At 35.5% G+C, this 22616-nt stretch overlaps 1 protein-coding gene across 7 annotated transcripts in view; it reads right to left on the bottom strand.

The window, feature by feature from the left end:
- LOC113234186 (tyrosine-protein phosphatase Lar) overlaps window positions 1-22616 on the bottom strand; it is a 414647-nt gene that overhangs the window by 17606 nt on the left and 374425 nt on the right. For 3 of the 7 annotated variants that reach the window (XM_026469472.1, XM_026469475.1, XM_026469479.1), the window contains exons 6-10: window positions 13775-13900; window positions 8584-8733; window positions 4162-4295; window positions 3448-3598; window positions 2377-2400 (exon numbers count right to left, since the gene is read on the bottom strand). In XM_026469472.1, the coding sequence (XP_026325257.1) occupies window positions 2377-2400; window positions 3448-3598; window positions 4162-4295; window positions 8584-8733; window positions 13775-13900 (585 nt within the window). The remainder of the gene's footprint in view (window positions 1-2376; window positions 2401-3447; window positions 3599-4161; window positions 4296-8583; window positions 8734-13774; window positions 13901-22616) is intronic. The other 4 variants (XM_026469477.1, XM_026469478.1, XM_026469480.1 and 1 more) reach the window with 2 other exon arrangements.

Here is a 22616-nt window from a genome sequence, read left to right as displayed (position 1 = left end):
GTTGGCAACAACGCCCGCTCAATTGTTTCATCCAACGCTTTCAAACTCTTAATCAACTGCGTCATCAATGTGCATGATGGCTTTTCAGCACTCTAATCGGGAATACAGAGAACTGTACCTTAGCAAGCCTCAGCCTACCACAAAATTATTTTAGGATTCTGGCGGCTGTTGCTGGAATCCGGACAATTTAGAACACGACGAAGTAAAATTTTAAGCGATTTAACTAAAACGTAGAAATCGATTGACAGTGCACTCCAAAAATGAATTAATTATCGTAATTTTTATGAGAAATACTGATTAGAAACATCTAAAACTTTTGCCATCGCGAGGTTAGAGTTTAACCAAAATTTCGTACAGCTGAGTACAGTCAATTACAATTTATTAAATACGCCAATTATAAGTAAATATGGAGTAAGGCACGTGAAACAAAAGTAAATTTTAGTGTCATTATAGTACAGTAGAGGTAATGAGTTGTTTGTGCGACGGACCGCACGAGTCACAGTCGTGTGATGTTGCCATTATCAACCATATGTCTTTCACAATAGGTTACATCGATAGACAACTATTGTACAAGAGAAATAGTGTAGTTAAAGCTTAATGTGTAAATAGGATAATTTGTACGTGTACGTGTTAATTTGTACGGGCGCCTTCAAATTAGACGGTTGTAGACGCAGTGCAGTAGCGCAACTGTAGCGCGGCTGCCGCGCGTTGCGCCTTACTTCACTAATTGTTAAAGCAAAAGTGGCGTTCATGTGTCACTACAGTGACGCTGTGACTGTGTTTCCTGTAGGACTAGCACAACAGGGCGTGACTTGCGCGAGAGTGACATGGATGCGTGAGATATTGCCATTATCTTTGCGAAAACAGCAGTATCTCGAGCTCTATACCGTTTTCGCGTAAGCCGCGCACTGACTGAGTCGTACAGATGTTATGAAAAATAATAGTGCGAGTCAGCCGCACCACTGAAGTGCGCCGCGCTTCTATAAGCGTCTGATTTGAATGTGCCCTAAAAACATATTTTTTACCTGAAGGTCATTTGGACTATGTAATTTTTTTGTAAGCACACATTTTAATTTTCTCGGTTAATTAAAATCTGATGATGTAGTATGTCGGTGTTATAGAACTAAAAAGGAATGTGACAATAATACTTTTGACTAAAAAATATTATAAAAAAAAAGTAACTGAAATGGCCATTTGGATTATTTCCAATTGTTTATTTAGCTGTCCATAAATCGTATGTATAAATAGGTAGGTCAAATTAATATATACCCTTTTATCTCTACCTGTATGTTTTTACACGAAAATCAAAGCACGAAAACATTTTCCATGAAATTTTTTATACAATTTTTAAGTAAATGAAATGTCAAGTCTTTATTAGTTTTACTACGCGAGCTATGTCAAATGATTTCAAACAAAGGATTTACATAAAGTGACCTTTAGCTTGTTATTTTTAGATGAAGGTCAATAACTGTGATCAAGTGAGAACAGCCCACTCATTTTGTGATAGCATCTTTGTACTTCTTAGTCACACAAAATCCAACAAAATACGAGCGTATTACCATAAAAAGTAATGTAGCGCAAACAAGGCCATATCAAATTAAGAAGCGCCTCGCCTCTTCTCAATTATGTAGGAAATGAAAATAAAAACGCGAGAATAAGGTTGGGGGTACAATAGCTCACTTAATAGGATTTGTAATCGCGGCCCCGAACACGAAAAAGGGGCGTCACTCAATGAAAATCTCTTTTCTGTTTATAATACTCGGAAAGGACGAAACAATAAAAGTTTTTTCGGCACTGTGAGATATTAAAACGCTATAATCTCATTTGGGAGCACAATTCGGGTCGCGGACGCCGGTTCAAACTTTTCCTTTATTAGAAATGTAAAGAAAATAAAAAATCTGTCAGCAATTTCGGCGCAACGTTTTCATTACCTACTCATCCGAGTTTTATTTTGCCTTTTGACACGACGAGGTATAATTTGAGACGGGTGTGGTTTCGGAAACCAAATTTAATATCTTGCTGCGGTAAATTAGATATTATAAGGTTTTGACATGATGGAAGGGAAATGCGAAATTGAAGGTAGGCAAGAATATTTCATATTAACGAATGATCACATCAGAACATAGGATTTTTTATGACGATTCCTACGCTGAATTTAGCGGCTCAGACTTTTTCGAACCTCTCGGTATTTCAATGTTAGAGAACACAACATGCAAAGTGCTGGAGTTTGACAATCGATTATAGAATTCAGTACTTTGAGTAACATGCAAGTAAATACTTAAATAAAATAGTTTAAAAGTGAGTCAGCAAAACTAAAAGAAACGGAAACCCGAAAGGATCAACCACGTAAAATCTGAAACATATGTTAATACTTACTGGCACCTCCATATAGAGAGTCCACTGGAGAGTAGCACGAGAAAAAAGATATAATGTTAGTTACAGAAAACATAAACATTAACAAACATTTAACACACAAGTGCGTAAAATTGGGAAGAAAGGTGTGAACACTAACAACTGCAAAACCAGTAATTCCCTAACGAATTTTGATAATAATAACGAAATGGTGCGTGAATAACGAACTAAAATATTTTACGCTCTACATCTACTGACTACAGGAAGTAAAAACAAATGTGCAAATGAAATAAGGAAAACTAGGAATCAAAATTCACTTAAAAGCCAACTTACATGAAGCGGCGGCGGTCGTAGATCGCATTTCGCGTAGGCATGTAAAGACGTTTAAAATAACCTTAGAGAACTTAGAATTCAGCGCAAGTAAAAAACCAAAAATCTATTTACGAAAGAAAACAAGATGAAACTATATTTATATGTAAGCGAGAAAATAAATGAAGTAAGCGTATGGATTGATGCGCTTAGTTAAATGTAATATCATTGACAATACTAGATCTAGAGCGATAAAAATTATTCATATTCACAAAAGATAACTTTTAAGATTAATTTGTACTTGTTCATTAATAAGAAACACTTATTAAAGTACAGCACATTGCACTTATTCAGTGTTTCTGTTTTAGATAGAGTTTAGAATAGCTTGAAAATTTAAGATTATAGAAAAAGCTTCAAGAATTTGATCCATTCATAAGTTAAGTGTTCAAGACAGAATTCTCAACCTCAGATACTGTAAAGCTTTATTAGTATTTCTTTACTGTCTTATACATTAAAATGGAGACTCCAAGATTTTAAAACGTGTCGTACAAAAACCTCCGAAGCCGTTTTCTGAGGAATCAACAGGTAAATAAGGCTGCAGCAAATATTTTGAAGATTTAAAATCAAAACTGTTCAATTGTGAAATGAGTATCTCCTTAGAATGAAGGTATTGCTTGAGATCTCCGAGCGGGTAAGTTTTATTAACTTTCGAAACGCAAGTTTTGTCACGAAGTTTTACTTTTCCTCCGCAGTTAATTAATTTTAATGTCTAGTACTTATACGTACCGGTTTCTCCTGTAGTAATGACCGCTGGTGCCGATGGAGGTCCTCGACCAATGTTGTTCACAGCAATAACGTACATTTCGTACTCAGTGTAAGGTGAGAGATTCGTCACAGAGTAGTATTGAGTAATCACGCCTGAGATTTCGCTGAAAGCCTGTATTTTGGAAAAGAAGTTATTAAATCTTAACGAAGAAAGTAATAGTTATTTTAGGTAGTAAATTAATGCGAAAACCACATCAATCAAATCAAATGCTAGGTGTGTTCCCGGCTTTATTAATACCAGAATAACGAAGTTGACTTCGGGAACACTAACCAAAACCTCCAGATCGGTATCAGTTTAGAGAAATTCGTTTCTAAAATTAATTCTCATTATCGACGCCCAGTGCTTGTCGCTGGTCCACTGAGGACGTCATTCTTGTTTCATTTTGAAAAATGACGATAGACAATTCCGTGACTTAATATCTGGGATTGATGAAACGGTTAAGACGTCTAGCGTAAATGCAATTTATTTGTTACTAACATACGTAGGCGAGTTTACAGGACACCAATTAAACTTTCAATACTTTGTAAAGGAAACCCCTTCCAGTAATGACACACAGACAAGCGCGTCCCGTTACACTTACCCAAGTATGTGCAAAACCACACATAAGAGTCGTAAGAAATTAATTAACGATCAATAGGACTTAAAACCTGAGACCTAAAGCCTGTCTTCCTCACCTGATTGGCATATTTAGGTTTGTACTGAATAACGTAGTACTGCGGCTCCTCAGGTCCACTGTAGGTCCACGCTAGCCGAACTGTAGTTGCTGTGATTTCGGACGCTCGGACTTCAGTTGGTGGGCCCGGTAGTGCTGGAAGAAAATTGAAATATACAAAATTGAACGAAATGGATCTTCGTTTGTAAGAAGACAACTTTTGGGGTCAAGATAACTAATCTAATACATGCCATACGTTTGAACATATTTGATCGCCGTCTATGAAGGTATTCTTGACCTTTGAGCAATTAAAATGTACGCAGATTTTTATGTATTAAAATGTCGTTGTAATATCTATTTACATAAGAATTTCCAACTCTGGCGATTATTATAATAGAAGGTAATGATTAAATCTTGATAAAAGACAACGATTCGATGATCTTGATATTCGTTATAAACTTTGCATAAATCTTTGTTTAAACAATTCTATAGATTATATTATTCTTTTATAAATTCAAAAAGACCTTGCAATATTTTTGAATAGCTTGCTAAGTCCTTTGGGACCGAAATAAATTTTAAAATGAAGGATTGTCTCCGAAGATATCATTGGGTCAAAGAATTTTAATGTTCAGAGCATTTGAGACTTGTGAAAATTTACGCTGAAAAAGTTGCCGAGTTGGTAAATTAACGACAAAATTAAGACGAATGGGCTAGGTCAGTAAAGTAGAAAGGGTTAAAATGATTATGGAATAAGTTATAAAAGAATTTAACGTTTTTATATTAAGGGCACAGAAATTTAATCATTCATTTTTGTACCTCGAATCGACAGAAAACTTTGGATTTAACATAAATGAGTAGTAGTAGGTGTACAGCAGAAGATTTTAACATGAGACATTCTATGTTGATCTCCTTCATCGTCATCCCACCTTTCAATCATCCCTTTTTCTGGTTTCTGACCATTTACTTCAAAAATTTTGAATAGTTCTCGAATTCCCTTTTCTCCACTATTCTCACGTTTTGGTTCGTGCCGTCGTCACTGCTATCAAAATCCTCAAAACGAGAGAATTCAGACTGTCGAAGCTACCGAGCACCACTATGTCTTTAAAATGTTCCTGATACGTCAAGAAATGATAAACCTCGACAAGGACATCATCAGGGCTTTCAGACAAGTCAAGAATGAAAAAAGTGAGATTACATACAAGCTACAATACTATCTACCTGTTTTAATAGTCATGATGGTCATGACGATAAAAGTTTGGTTATTACATAAGTACTCATTTTACTCGTGAGTACTTATGTGTACGTATTTATTATTTTTTGCATACCTATTTATTTCCTTCACTTTTGGGCTAGATAATTTGATAATAAATTTTGGCTGACTTGATGTGTCGTCAAATAAATCAAAGATATGAAATGTATTTGTTATAGCACCAACTCAAATGAACGACGCAATGATAAACGATCAAACCAACCATAATCTTGACTAATGAATCGTAATTAGCGAACAGGACGCTAAATGAAACTGTTTTACTGTAATTAATAATTTAAAAAGATCCAAGGGTATCCAAACAACCTCGTCGATTCTGAAAGAGGGATTTATGCGAATCAATTTGATAAATTGCGATATCTATTATGAATTAGAGTTATAATTCATAATTGAAAGGGTGGCAAAGTTGCGAGGGCTCAGGAGACACGGACGTCAGCTTGATTAATGACTAATTATTGTTCCCGTTCCGTTTTCTCAATTTAATTCGGACGGATTACAGACTAAGGGGTTTATGCAGACGTTAGATATTCTTATATCTTCTCATTAATTGTTGGAGTCTGGTTGCGACTAATTTGTGGTCGGTATCCAATATTTCATTTCGTTGGGGCACTAGTTCCCTTTCTAGCAGCTTGACTTTGAAACAGCACACAGCACACTCAACTGAAGTCTTTGTCATCTTCTAGAATTGTATGGCATGTTTACACGTTTACATTTTTGACACAACGATACATTTTACTGTCAGATTTCAAAGATTCTGATGTTAAGAAATCATCAAAATGTGGGTTGAAAAGGTCGTTGACAAATTTTAAATAACTTTTTTTGCTACTGCAAATATGAATATCCATTCAAAAGACAATAGAAATTGACTCAGTGAACTCTGGACGAGGAGGACCTGAGTTTGCTTCCCGGTAGAACCAAATTGGGAAACGAGCTTTTCTAAATTGGTTCTAGTCTGGGTTGTCAGGGAAATGTCCCGGAGTGATTCCGTTGCTCTGTACTCATAGTACAGGGAATTCCCTAGTTTGAGACCGGGCAACAGTTGTGGTTGTTTGGCACAATAAACATAAAAAAAAATGCGAATTCGAAGTGATGTCAGCATTTGAATGGTAACAGAAATTTTTGCATACTCAACGCGATAATTTTGATGTCGACGTATCTGACAGAATTTTTGCCATCGTAAGTCGTTCGTCTGAGTACACCCATTCTCGGTCAGATTATGGGCTAAGTGTGAGTTATTTCCGCCTAGTGCTCTCATCTGGCTGTTCCGAATAAATCTATCAAGAGGATAACGGGCTTTGAGGGTTCTTGCTTTGTTTCTAATATTATTAATGAAGTTCTTATTCTAACATTAATTTGGAAGATTAGTTTGCAAACTACATATCGATGTTGCGATTTCTTAATACTTGCGAAATTATTATTGATGACGTTTACGAAACTCTAACGAAAACGAATTGACATGACACGTTCCAGAGAAAAAAGCACGCAATAAATGATGCTTCGCGTGATTTTCTGGGCAGTTAAGTTTATTTTTAAGTGCACATAAAGAACATATACGAGTATATACAAAAACTGTATAAAGTTGACACTGGAAATCGTTTATTTTATTATTGACAATCAAACCCGGGATCCTTTACATCCAAAGCCCACATTGTAAACCCTTGAGACACGAGGTCGTCGTGTTTATAGATCAAAGTTTAGTATAGTGCTGTAGTATGCCACAAATTGCTAGGCAAATTACAAAATTAACAGTATCGTAATAACACTTTCACCCCCTACCCCTCGACATGAAATACCCAGTAAAGTTATCCGAAGAAATTACGAGTGTATAATTTGATCGAGTGACTTCCAACTCGACCGAGTCGGAGTAGCTGATGGTTTAATTAAGAACAGTCGCTCTTCAACGGTTTAATGATTTGTGGAACAAAATATTTATTATACGTTATTAATTGATACAGTAGTCAGAAATTTTGCTTAGTTCTTTGTTCTATTGTTTCTTGTATAAAGGGATTTCTTTAACCAGATAGGGTAGTGCATGATAAAAAGCCGTTTTGAAGAGCGCGTGGAGTTCTGTTCATTATAATGTTGTCGGGAGAGTAGTACAGTAGCCTCCGCAACCTCTTACGTAGTAAGTTTAAAGTTCAAAGTTCAAAAGGATAAAGAACTAGTGGTAATAAATCCAGTTTTATAAATATTTATTCCAGTTTTAACAATATTTATGATCTTTAAAATGTTTATCGCACAAGAGATTTTTGGTAATTGGTAAACGGCTCAAAAAATTAAGAAGAGAAGACGTGTTCGCTGCCGCGATCGAGTAGGGAGTGACGGAGGAACGAAACAAAATCAGAATGCGAAGCAAAAGAACTATTGAAATTCAAAATTTTAATCTAAATACGAGAGGCTAAGAACCGGAGTAAGGCGATAAAAAGGTGGGATGACGATGTAAGTAAGGAGGTCACACCGTCACAGTTTTAATCCAACAAGCATGTAGAGGAATTCGTAAGATGTGTTGGCTCGATTCGTAATTCAGTTGGTAACAGCGGTAGCCACGTCGGAGCGACAGACGCTGGGAAGAATACAGTCCGATCGCAGGAATTTTTCCGTGTGTTTGTTCGATCTTTGTATCAATAACAATAAGTTCGCCTTCATATTGGACGCTTATTGAAGCGCTGCCTCGCGTAAGTTTATACTTTACTAGTTGTGACTGCTTGCATAGGTTTTAGCAGCAGTAGAGCTCCTTTTGAAAGAGTTCGTCCAGAAAGTACCAATAATACACTTAAAATTACTACACACGACTACCACCACCTACAATTTACTTAATTGTATTGTACTGTTCCTGAATATATAATTGTATTTTATTTTATAATAACGCACACTAATAGCTCCGCACTAAGGAAAGTCGCCAAGCAGTAATGTCAGCATTACTGTGTTCCGATTTTGAAGGGTAAGAGTGCTGGTGAAATTACAGGCACATAGGACTTGTGACTAGGGAACGTCAGAGAGTGTGCTTTATTCTGAGTGGCACTGGAATTGCTATGGACGCGTTGCGCGTCGCTTGCCGCCAGACGCACGACTTGTTCGTACCGTCATTTGTTAGTGACGGTCTAGTCTGCGTCTGGTCGTCGTGTAATAACAATTACAAACAAAAATTACGGTATTAAATAAATAAATATTACTCACATTGGACTTTAACCTCAGCTACGGCTTCGATGACACCCAGCACGCTGGCCGCCTCGCAGGTGTAGTTTGAGGATTCGCGGATATCTTCCAGCTTAAGCGTGTTAAGGCCGAGAGGCGGGTTATCTTCTGGTGTCAGCCACTGGGTTAAGCCTGTGGACATTTGTCATGGTTAAAAAATGTTGTTAACGTCATAATTGAATTAATATTTTATATATATCTATCATCCTATGCTATATATTGTACTATATCTTATGTAAATAAATGTATGATTACTTCTTTATGTAAATAGGTATAAATAACTAATTGTGTTTGTTAAGTGTGTGTTGTGGTAAGAGTTATCATTTGAGTATTACTTCGTTTGTATTGTGTAATATCATTTTTTACCTATAAAGTTTACTTGTTGGTTGTCCTAAATAAATACAAGTTTCGAGAAAGGTAAAAATTAAAAAAAATTGGAGAGTCGAAATCTGCCAATTCGTAATAGATAAAGAAAAAGACAGAAAAAGAAATAGTATTTTAGAATATGCACAATTACCTAGTCTTTTAAATACCTTTCTTAAATATAAGTTTTTATAAAAGTATTAATGTATGTAGTTTGCGTATTTTGATAGACGGGACTGGAGTTGTGCTGTATTCCAATCTATTACGGAATGTTACTATGACGTTATTCCATTATTAAAAAAGAGATAAAACAACCTTTTACGATTTTATAATCTTTTATACGAAACAAAATTAAAAATAATTGAAATTTCAGTGCTATATATCGGGCGAATGAGGAAAAATCTGGAGATAGAGGATTTGATAAAGGAACCTAATATCATAGGAGAGACCAAATCAACCCAACTTCGCTGGCTTGGCCACGTCGAGAGGATGGGTGAGGATCGTGCAGTCAAGAGAGCGTATCTGGGGCAACCGTCTGGCAGAAGACCGGTTCGACTTCCTAGATATCGCTGGATCTGAATTGGCAAGAAGCGGCATAGAAGAGAGAAGAGTGGCGCATCTTAATGTCGGAGGCCAAGATCCACTTCGGGTCGCCGAGCCGACGAAGTGGGCGTGTAAGTGTATAGGCAAATTTGGCCTAAACCTTTGCATAGGGAAGGCTCGTGCCCAGTTGCCCTCGCTTAAACAAACAATATGAGTTGCCAAATCTATAATATGAGTAGTTTTAGTAATTTATGGATTGTGGTTTTTGACAGACGCCATAACAAAGTCTCAAACGCATTTAAAGGGATATGCTTTAAGGTTCTGATTGATATTCAAAATTTTCCCTTTACGAGGTTTAAAACAATAGTGAAACAAAAACTTTATACTAAAGGTTATTTATACAGCTTCTGCGTACGCTGGATACCAATAATGGATGGATAAAAATCCGTGGGTAGTGACCCGTATAGCTTGTGCAGGTAGTCTGCAGATGTTTAAATTAAATATTGTAATGATATATGTATTCAAATGTACATTTACAAAGAGCAACCCCTAGAGTTTCTTGCTCATTCTTCTCAATGGAATCTGCCTTACAAATGAGCAGTAGATTAAAATCTACTTAATCACTATGACGATTTCAAGTGTAATTTGCTCACATGAAATAAAGATTATTAGGTTGTGACTTTGAAAACGCACATATAAGTTACTTGTAAATAAAAGCTCTGAATATAATTACGTTAATATTACAAGTCAAGTGCAAATAACCGTTAATTTCGCCCAGGTAACTGTGTTAACGCCTGTCGATTGAAATGCGATCGTTTTTCAATTAATGAATGCTTCATTATGGTGAACAATTGATTGGCTTTAATTCATTTTAGGCTTTTCTTGAGTCAATATTTTTCGTAATTAAAGGACAAACATCTATTTTATATGTATTTACACACACCGGCACATTTAGTGGAACAAAAAAGTGAGAATATATAACACTAACGTTTATACTTAAATAAATAAGAAAATCGTGGTAGCCTCATGGGTTGTTTTACCGCCTCTCATTTGAAATTTATTATGAGCTTTTCGGTGACGGGAAATATCGTGATGTAACTTGCACGTCGAAGAAGGGTTCACCACTCATGTCCAGTTGTGGGATGTATAAATGGGTTGATGATCAAATAAGAATTAATATATTTTAACATCGACTTGGTGCAGCTTTTTTTTACGTTTTGGGACGAAGCACAAACGGCTGAAAATTTAAAAATTGTAACAGTTTCACGTTAAATCAAGCTTTAATAAATACAAAATCTTTTTCAACTAAAGTATACGAAATTTACAAGGACGCAAAATCAACCTCGAGCCACTCGATAAATCTGCGTTAATTAAAACAAATCAATGGAAAAAATGCCGACTATTTTTTATTCAAATAAGACATACAATAAAAAATTAAAATAAGAAACAGACCAGACTTTGAAAGAACGTTGCATTTATTAGGGATTTTCGTAGCGTTCCGTTTAATTTGCTGGTGTGCGTAGTTTCCTTTGTTTATCGGTCCTGGTGAATTACAAACACGGATCACGCATTGACTATGATACATGGCAAAGCTCTTAATACGTGACAACGCGTATAACGTCTAATGATTAAACAGATTTATCAGTATCTGTTACAGTTTTGGCTGAGTACGCTGTAACATATTATATCACTCTTCGTCCCCTTAAATGCCAAGCTAAATGTGTTAGAAGATGTTTTCATGTCACGTTGAAAAGAGTGTTCGCCATTACAAGGTTATAAGACGTGTCGAAAATTGACACCTGTCGAAAAGCGCAAGCTATGCTAGATGCTAGATGGACTACTTTACGAAAAAAGTGTTTTTGTTTGTCGTTGCAAAATGATATATTATGTTCAAGAGAAAGATATCTTAAAATAATATTAAAAGTATGTTTGAAATAAAAAATAATTTTCGTAACGCTTGAAAAAACGAAAAATGAAAAGAAAAAATACCAATTAAATATCGTCTGCTTAAAGTGACACTTTCCACAAAAAAACCTGTAAATTATGTACCTGTTGCAAGAAAATCACAATCTTTCTATATAGATAAAAGTCTTATTAAGTTTATAGCTTAATTATAATAAACTAGTGGAATAATTTCACAAAAAATTTAAAAAGTTTATACCTTTTTTGTTATTGAGTTTCACGTGCAGAAAGACAGTGCTTTTCTTACCATAGCTATATAAATTAAAGACTTTTTGTTTAAAATGTCTCTTATGTGGTTTTACCTTCAAACAGACAATATGTAGTTCGCTTTTTAGTAGTGATCGGATCGTAGAGCCATTTTGGGTCAATAACCTCGTTGAGTTTAATATGGGTATTATATATATGACTTCGGGAGGAGTTTAGAATAATGTGCTATGTCAGACCGTTTCAAGTGAACAAAGCTCATTCACACATCTTTGTAAATGCTACGATGTGAACGATTGAAAATGAATGTGAAAACCATTTCATTGTTTTCAATTATTCTTTGCATTTGTTACGTTAATTGTGCAGCGTTGTGGATTTTATTGTGCTTTATAAATAAATAAAAAATTGTAAAGAGCGTGTGGTACGGACGGCCGAGACGCGCCTGGTTGATCAAGGCAAGCGAACAAGGAAGACTGAATCTCGCGAGATAATTCACGTGCTCTGATTGGTCGGGAGCGCCCGCGGCGCATTAATTAGGCCGGCACGATGGTGTGGGTGACGCTATACCGATATAATAGTAGGATCCTTCTGGATTCCAATAACTTTAAGTTCAAGTTCAGTTAAGTCATTGAAGATCTAAGAACAGGAAGAAATTAATCTTAAGTTTCAAAGTATTTCCGGAATAGACGTATACAGTCCATTTACAATCGAGTTCAATAAAACCGGAAAAAGGAAAGCAGAAGTTTTATTGAAGGATCCAACAGAGTGTATTTCGTATGATATGCAACTTGTTTCTTTCTGTTATACGTATGTAACGTAACGTATGTTAATTTTGTAAGTTTTAACATGTATTTTAAGACACGACTTATTTTGGATCACTTAGTCTTTGGAGAAGCAAGGAAGTATATTATGACAAATGTTAAGACTCAAACAGTAGCAAAATGAAAATCATCCTGACTTGCTATCAAATCAGGATGATTTCTACTACTAGAACTAGCTTGGTCATATATATGACCAAACTTGTTTTACAAAATTTTCATCCAAGTGAGTGCCGCGTGATAAGTAAAAACTCTAATATCAAAAGACATATTGAAACCGCAGAAGGTCCTGATTCCGTGTAATTCTTCATCATTCTCTAATGAAAAATGCACAGAATAAATGGACCGGTCGTTGTGTGTGGCGTTCTTTGGGGGAGGTCTATGTTCAACAGTGGACGTCTTTGGGTTGAAATGATGATGATGATGATGATGAAAAATGAAATATATATTGTCGAAAAAAATTGTAGTATGTCCATATTACTCGAAAAATGCTTGATGAATCGCAGTTTCGAAAAGGGTATAGGAACAAATCTCGTGAAATATTATTTGGGCCGATTCTATTTGTGAACAATACAACAAGTTTAGCTGGATGAGGTTATTACAAGCCAACCTAAACAATTGCATGTACGATGCTAGAAGTACAATGTCTAGAAAATCTACGAAAAATTCTTGAATGTAAAGTTCGTTACTTACAATGTAGCTTATACGCTATTTGCAAATCGAAATCTTGGAAATAATTTACCACAAAATTAATACACGTTGCGTGATTGAACGTAGATATTTTAAAAGTTAGAAAAAATCTTTGAAAGCTCCCCGTAGAGCTACAATTGTTAAAGAAAAATACTCTGACCTACTGGTTTCTCTACAACTAGTAAAAACAAAATTGGCACTTGTTGGAAGCAGTATACTACACAGAACGTTTTGATGCGATAAAAGATTTTTTGTTTTATTTACCCAGCTCGAATATAACATATCTAACTCTGAGGCTATCCGAAATACGAATAACTTTCTAGAAAAAAATAATGTACATAATGACTTACAATATAATAGAAGGAAACTATACTAAACATACTATTTGCTTTGAAATAATTATAAAACACCAATTTTTAGCATTGGATCAAGTTATGGCTTCCACACATGCGTATATATGCGTGTATATAGAAATTTGGCAAAAAGTGGAACGAATATTTTCTACATACAAATGAACTTTAGACGTCAAAAGAAAACTACTCTGATCTGTTAATACCAGATTATTATGTTTGATGAGTATTATTTTTGTTTACCTTTCCTCCACTTGACAGTAGGCATGGGTGATCCGAAAGCCACGCACTTGAGAGTCAGGTTACCTCCCAGCATAACTTCGGACTTTGGCGGAGGCGGTATCGAGAACTGCGGGGCGACTCTTCGCACTGTTGACAAAAATGATGTATAAGTTCAACGACTACAAAAACTATGTGATTAATTAATAAAAATTAAAAACGAAAAATATTTCAAAGGTTATAGTGGTAGAAATTTCTGTTCACGAAATAATACATATTTTTTGGATTTTATTTTATGTTACTTTTAAATGAGGTGGAGCGTGGAATATCTTGTAGCTTTAAAATCGATGTAAAAACGTTCAGCGCCGACAAGACCATTTTAAAAAGCTTCAGTCATGACTAGTTACACCAAGAAAGTAAAATGCATAAACGATCCATTACGCGCCGTTACAACTTTCCTCAATAAACAAATGGTCAGGGTTCAAATCTCATTAAAATGTAATATTATTTTATTCGTAAAGCGGCCCTCTCGCCCATACCCTGCGGGTGGCCAGGCTGCTTTGTAAACGTCAGAAAGTAAGCGAAGGTGGAAAAATATTTACTTCAGTTTCCATTATGTTAATTGACATCGGGAATGGAGGATTCGCCATTGTTGCGTCTTTGTGTTTTAAGAGAATTTTGACCTGGTACACTTTCGTCAAAACAATCGTTTTTTGTTTACTTTTTGTTTCGGATTCAACTTTGCCACAATTTCAAAGAAAGAAACATCAACAAACAGCGCAAAGGCAATACAACAGAGGAGAGATAGAGAGAGGATACACAACCATCTAAACGCTGATAATACAATAACTTTAATGTTTATATAATTAAACAAAACATTTTATATCTCCTGAAAAAAAGCAATATTTTAAATGTTACTTAAGAATATTAAAATTTATAAAGAAACCCTTAAGGTTTCGGCGGTGACTCAAGGTAGAAAGGGGGTTAGGGGGGTCTTTTAATTAAGGTGAGACGAGAGCTAAGGACAGATGTCGACTGAGGAGGCTTTTAGGCGATCTGATGCCAACGCCATTCTTCACTGCCACGGTTGTTAAAGTTTGTGGCTAAGGCATGAGATCTGACGTTGGCGGCTTGTGAATTTTCAACACTTGGTATACATATTGTGTAACGTATCTAAGTTACTATCGCTACTTACGTGGCTGTATAATGGTGCGCTACGAACTACGCCGATGATCTAAAAATGCTACGAATGAAAGACATGATGACATTTCGTAGTTTTATGTTAATTCAAATAATATGGTACACATAGCATTTTAATATAAGCAATTGATTTATTTTCACGTGTAGAAATATGTGTAGACAGTACGAGTTTTCGAGGCCGTGTAATTTAAAAGCTTCGTAATTAAAACGGGAGGCAAATGACGAATGTTGTTGAATTTTTATTATTGTTAAAATATTTGATATTAAGTGAGGACGACTGACGATGGTTAGTGAACATCTAAAATAGTATCTAACTGTTTTTCTAAATACATTATATTTATTTAACTGCAGAGTAATAGTAAATTTGCACCTTTGATGTAATTTTTTCAGGATTTTTTTCAGGAAAGACTGCGGGCTGGTTTGAAACATGTCAAGCAAAAATTCGACTTAAAGGCGTGAGTTATTATTACAGTAGTTAATTTTTCTGGAGAGAGGTTTTTAAAGATTCTTCGAACGAAATTAGTCGACAAGTTTTTATACAAATACAAAATGCTTTATTTCTCTCAGAAAGGCGTATAAGTAGTTTCATGTACAGTATGTTTTTTTTTATAATATCCAGTGCCCGAGTTGTGCCTGTAATGATCATAAAAACGACAAAAGCACGTAGTGCGAATTTATTTCAAGCAGTTCGTATTATTTTAATGATTTTAATATGATAAAAGTACTTTTGACGTATGACAAGTGACTTTATTATACCAAAGACAGCAGGATTAGTAGCTGTAGAGCTCCTTGGGAAAAAGTTCGTCCAGGGAAGTACTGCCACCTTATCTACTTCTGCCGCCAAGCAAAGAGACTTGTCAACTTATATCTCAGGGTGACGGGAGCAGTGGCAGTGTCCCTCAAATATCTGTGATTTGAAGCACTAAAGTGGTACTGCAACTGTTATGGACAGGGGTGTCACTTATAACCAGGTGCGCGACTCGTTCGTCCCGTCACTTGGTCTCATAGGAAAAGCCAATTAAGTGCAAATAAGCAGCGATGTCTTTCTGCTGTATGTATATCGCTATCAAATTCCACGTGTAGTTCATGTCAAGTGTAGCATAGTCGCGGGACAGGTACACACTTCGGACAGAACTAAAAAAAGTATGTATGTGAACTAAAATAATCGCTTTCGCCTATAAAATAAATTCTACGATAGCAATGTACCTAGCGACATTGTTATTCTTTTATTCAGAACACTTTCGGGACGCTACTTTGTTTTCAGGATTAATTAAAATTAGTCGCAGCTTGCCCTTCCACCTTGTCAGTGTTGCCACACGAAGAATTGCAATTTTTTACACTCTATTATTAATGGCAAGACCGCTGCAGTACTTTTAAGACAACAACAGTAATTATACAAATTCCCTTCAATTACTTAAGGCAGTCTTCATTATTTCTCTTTTATTTGAATAATTTTTCATCAAAATATCATTTATTCTTTTCTATGTGCGTACTTCTTTTAGTCTTTTCGTAGCAGAAGAGCTTCTTGTGAAAGAGTTCGTCCAGGGTAGTACTGCGACTTTACCTATTTCTGCTGTCAAGTAATGTGAACATTACTGTGTTCTGGTTTTGAGTTGTGAAGGGTAAATGTGCCGGTGCAATTACAGGCACGTGGGACTTGTCAACTTATGTCTCAGGGTGAAGGGCGCAGTAGCAGTGCTCCTCAGATTTTTGCGATTTAAAGCTCTGAGTAGCACAATTTTTGCATCCTGTCACTTGGTATACAAGTAAATCATTGCTTGGTATGATAAAACAAAGTCAAAATGAACAGGCATCCTATATAAGTCTTTAATTTTGAATCATGTGAGATTTGAATTTAGAATATTTGATGTTTCAGTTGTTTAAGTTGAAAAAAACTTTTCAAAGCTTATATTATTTTCTTGCGCACAAGGTGATTGGCGCCAAAAACGGTAGCACCAGTATCTCTGATACTATTTTTCGCGCTCGCCTGTTCGTACAAGACGCGACCTAAGTTCTTGGCATATACTCATTACTTCATTACTGATAATACTAGTTGCGTGACTCAGGGGTACTATAAAATATTATCTGTTTTTCTTTTGTTTCCTTACTAAACAGTTAAGCGCTCGTACAACCAACATCACCATGTTAATTAAAACCGGAAGTTCTAGGGATTTCGAGTGCGTATCGTGATTAAATTTCTTTTTAAGAAGGGAAATATGCCAAAAGAAACTCTTGAACAGATGTTTTCGGTTTCTTCAGATTTCCGGTCTTAAGGGCGTGTTCAAATTAGTCGCTGTTAGCCGCGCTGCAGCCGCGCGGCGGTTGCGTGACTGTCGCTTTGCATACAATTCTAGACGCGCAGCCGCCGCACGGATGCAGCGCTTCTAGAAATTGTATGAAAGTGACAATCGCGCGGCTGCAGCGTTGCTGCAGTACGTACTAAAAATGGTAAACAATAGGGCTCGCTATATCAACAATAATACCCGAGATAGATTATCAGCTCACCGTCCAAGGTCGGCAACGATAGTGACTGAACTAAACATGACAAAATCGAGAAAATAGTACAGGCCAGGTTAATAGTAAATAGCAGAAAGCTACATATTAGCAAAAAATGCTAAAGGGCTATGATCCTTCTTCGAAGCGATGTTGTGTTCACGATGTTTCCCTTGAAGTCATACATTTCAGCCTTAGAGATTCGAACCGTCGATCTCTGATTGTTACACATAGGAAATGAAACTAATTTTCCTGATTTAAATCGCGTATATTTGTTTTCTCAAACAAATCAGCTAATATAAACAAGGTTTTTAATAACTACACTGTTGTATTAGGTTATACCTGTAATGATAGTTGTAAAAGGTAAAAATAAATAAAAAAAACTTTTGTAAGTATAGTGGAAAAAATAGGGTGGTTTCCATTAATATTAGACATAACTGGTTGATGACTTCACCAACTCAGGCAACTGTGACCATGGGACCTGTAAAGGGTCCAAAAAGTTAGTTTGTTTGAAAAAAAAAATTCGCGATTTAAATCCGGGTAAATAGTTTCATATCGACCTCTTAATTGAGAGGTAATCGTTCTCCTCCACCGCAATTTGCACAATTAATAAATAAAAATTTGAGGGCGCTGCATACGTTATACGTACATCGTTCGACAAACAGAACTGACTTACGAGTTGCAATTAGTTTTTGTCGCGCAAGACACTGTAGATAAAAGTTATAATCGGATAACAACGTTCTTTAGACCTAGAACGAGTGAGCCTGGTGATCTGTAACACAGGTCTTTTAACCTAGTACATACTCCATGCGTACACGTAGTAAAGTCAACTAGTTTGTAATTATTATTGATACAAAAGTCGAATAAACGCAAAGAAAAAATCTTTGCGATCTGACTCGACTCGAAGCAGCGTTTGTTTGCCGAACCGGGGCTACCGCTCTTACCAACTGGGCCACAGATCCAGTCTTACGAACTTTTCTATGTGCCCGTTGCAGACTTTTGTGTTAGATTTAAACGGTTATTTTTACCGCAGCGCCATATGTGAGAAACTAGTTAGCGAATGTGCACTTATTTTATCATAAATAACCAAAAATAAAAATAAAAAATTTAAAAGATCAGTCTGCTTGACTACCCTTCTCCATGCAGTAGAACTATCGTATTTCGGCTTGCAAATTGCTCTCAAAGAGTTGTTAACTTGTTTTACTGACTTTTTGTGTACACTGTTATTGAAGTTGTATTGAGGTTTTTAACTTTTAATTTTAGCTTTATTCTGTATGGATTTGAGTCATATATACCATATGATGGTCAATCTGTGACTGTGATTAGCTTAACCATTTAATTTGAAAGTCAGACAGAATTTAACAGTGAAATATCAATTGCTATTTATTTTCGAAACTTACTGTCTGTAGGAAATGAAACAATTTTTCCGGATTTAAATCGCGTATATTTGTTTTTTCAAACAAACCGACGTTTCGGGCCCTTTACAGGTCCCATGGTCACGATTGACTGAGGTGGTACAGTCTTCAACCAGTTATGTCTAATATTGATGCAAACCTTATTAAATACCTTATTTTAATTTTACAAAGAAAACATTCCAATTTACGCCATATTAAGTTTTACAAATTATTTTATTGAATGAATTTTTATTAAGTTCAATTTATAAATAAAATATAATTTGTAAAATAGCTTCATTTCCTATGTGTAACAATCGCGAAAACCTTAGAACTCGTTATTCTCTGTAGTTTAAGTTATTAAGTTCAGCATAGGTTACGAATATCTATAGACTAACATGATTAGGAACACGCGTGAACTAATAATACGCTAATTAAGTGGTGTAATCGAATATGTAACATGACATAGCAGTAGAGCTCCTTGTGAAAGTGTTCGTTCAGGGAAGTACTGCCACTTTACCTATTTCTGCCGCCAAGCAGTAATGTGAGCACTACAGTGTTTCGGTTTTGTAGGCACATGGCACTTTTCAACTTTTATCTACACCCTTAGTTCCCAAAGTGGGAGACTCGACGGGGATCTACGTTGGCGTGACAAAAAAAAACGGGGGTTCACAATTCGTAAGCGGGGGTCCACAATTCGTAAGCGGGGGTCCACGAAAATTTATCTGCTTTCGATAGTGAAGAACTAAAATGTTGACTTGACTTCACCTATCAATGCAGGCAGATAATATTTTAAGAAGCTCAGCGATTGTTACTTGTAAAAACTTGCATATTCCATATTCAGTACAACGTGTCTTTACTTTTTTGATATCCACTCATAGCACAATCAATTAAATTCTCACTTTTTTTTCGAAAACTATTAATTTGTGGTTGGAACTCAGCAATTTGCGTTGCAAATTTCCATAGTTAGATCTAATCCTCACATTTTTTGTCGAGTTTTGGGAATACGGTAGAAATGCAACTGCTGGGGGTCCACCGGAACCAGCTAAATTTTGAAAGTGGTCTATGAGAAAAAATGTCTGGGAACCTCTGATCTACACGGTGGCAGGCGCAGTGGCATTGCCCCTCAGAGCTTTGCGATTCAAAGTTCTCAGTAGCATAACATTTGTTAGAGACAGGCGTGTCGCTTACCGCCAGGGACACGACTTGTTCGTCCTGTCACTTGGTATCATAAAATAAAATAATAAAAACATACACAGTCTAACAAATTACTTATTGCTTCATCTGTACACACGAAAACTCAGGTCTAAAGTTAACACGACGGCGTCAATGACATGTGCGTAATTGACGTGAAGGTCCCGAATTCATTTCCCAGTAGAACTAATTTAGGAAACAAACTTTTCTAAATTAGTTTTAATCTAGGTGTTTTGTGTAGTGTCCCCAAAGTTAATGTTGTTAGTCTGGTACTCATTGAATACGGAATTCCTTAGTTTGATACCAAGTAATTGTAAGTTTAAGGAAATTAACATTCTTACTCACTCACAGTACATTTATGAAAATATAATTTATGTGAAAAGAAATAGTAATTTCTTAATGAAAAATAGTGACAGACATAACATTAATACGAAGAATAAAAATAAACTAGCTTTTCTTGACAGTCGTCTTCGCAAAGTCAAAAAATCATTTAAGGGGTTGATATAGAAAATTTGCCTTTCACGAGGTTTAAAACTATAGTGAAACAAAAACTTTATACTAAAGGTTATTATACAACTTCTGCATACTTAGATGACAAAAATCCGTGGTATTACCCGTTTAGCTCATCGAGGTAGTCTCATTCTCTGTTGTTTCAAATAAAAAAAAATATTGTAAATGTTATTTACAAAGAGCAACCCCTAGAGTGTCTTGCTCATTCTTCTCAGGGGAATCTGCCTTACGAATGAGCGGTAGAGTTTAACCATTGTGACGATTTCAAGTGTAATAATGCTTACCTATGAAATAAAGATTATTTTGAATTTGAATTTGAATTTGGTGTAATTGTCTTTGAAGTACTAGGTCCTCATAATTCCATGAGAATAGATATAAAAAAACCAAATTGTCTTTATCAAATTCGAACCCAAGTGTACTCAGCCCTATAAAAAATGTAGGTCACATCAACGTACAAAACAGCAACTTAACCAAACTTGTTACAAACCCACGTTTCCAAAACATAATAGCTTAATAGCCCAACAACTGTCACAGATTTCTTCCTTTTCTACACTAAATTCGTCCACTTAGAAGTAAATTCTCTGAAAAATTTCACTTACGTAAAGTCAAAGAGAGCCTGTCCAAAAAAATAGATTTATTTCTTTTGTTATGTACTCGTTTATTGGCCTTACCTGTGTCAATGTCATTGCTACGCTCCTTTTCACGCAGACTCCTTGTTTTTGCGGCTACCTGCCTCCATATCAGTCCGTTTGATTTTTATTTTCGGTACGTTCTACTTTACGCTGACCGTTATTTTTTTAATTTCGCGTTTGTAATATTCCTCCTGTTTTATTAAGCTAGCATTTTTGAACAGGTGGGGAAAATTGAAGAAAATTTTGTGTCGCGTATATAACGCTTCAAAATTAACCAATTTTATTTTAGGAGTAAGTACAGTAACCAAAAAGAAACAGCATTTACTTCGGGACATTTTAACATTCGACAAGAACACCAACAAAATTATAACCTATATACCGACGATTGAAATTTGAAATGTTGTAAGGAACATTTTGTTTCACAAATTTCCAACCTCGATATTGTCGTTAAATATTAAATACTATTTCATGATACTAACGGTGAATATAAAATAATACTTTATGATAATGTTTTAGAAAATTCAAATAATAAAAATTACCACCGACATTAGATAGAGAAACACTAACCCAAAAATTATCCTGAAATTGTTAAAAAAGTCAGCTTTTGACATTTTGGTTACTTGGGTACGAACGTTTTGAACGCACTAAAGCGTATATAATAATAATGTATTCACAAGTGAACGCCTGTGACTTCGACGAATTAATTTCTCGCTTTACACTCCATCTCTTCCCCATAGAGATTGAATTTTCAAAGACCTTTATATAAAAGATAAGGAAATAGTAGGAAATCCCGTTTCTCTTTTTGTATCAGGGGTTTACGATCCAGTTAACTGTACCAATCTGAGGACATAACAATCTGACCGTATAAAAATATGTTTTAAAGTCTGAAAATCTGATTCAGTAAAAGAGGTCGTTTGAATGTTCCAGGAAATGCATGAAAAAATATTGAACAGAAGTGCAGCTATATTACATGATGAATGTAATTTCATCAATAGCTCTAATTTCGTTTGTTACTTAGAGGCAGATCACTAGACGATTTGCAACGATTTAATATCGATTGTAAAGTAAATTAATCAATCAATCGACAAACTTCTGGTACCCTATCTGAGAGACTCCAAACAAACAATACTAAACAATAATTTTGTTGCGAACGATAATGGTTGTTTCGACTATGTCAATAATATCAATCACGTCACTACAAAAGGTACAATGATTTGATGATGCTTGGCTTGCTTCTGAAGTCTAGAATTTACGTTGCTGATGTCACTTCAAATTCGATTACAAACCAATAATATGATACATAATCGTTCAATAATATGTTTCATAATTGAACAAACGTGCGATTGGTTTAGTCAAAGAGGTATTTTAAGTCGAATGTTTTGAGCTCTAGGAAGAACATTTTTTGCATGTTGTAATAATCATTATGCTAAATTCAATACTTACAAT

The sequence above is a fragment of the Hyposmocoma kahamanoa genome, unplaced genomic scaffold, assembly GCF_003589595.1.
Source record: "Hyposmocoma kahamanoa isolate Upper Pololo Valley unplaced genomic scaffold, ASM358959v1 81, whole genome shotgun sequence".
Lineage (NCBI taxonomy): Eukaryota > Metazoa > Arthropoda > Insecta > Lepidoptera > Cosmopterigidae > Hyposmocoma > Hyposmocoma kahamanoa.
The sequence above is the reverse complement of the archived record's forward strand: the minus strand, read 5'-3'. Positions and strand labels throughout refer to the sequence as shown.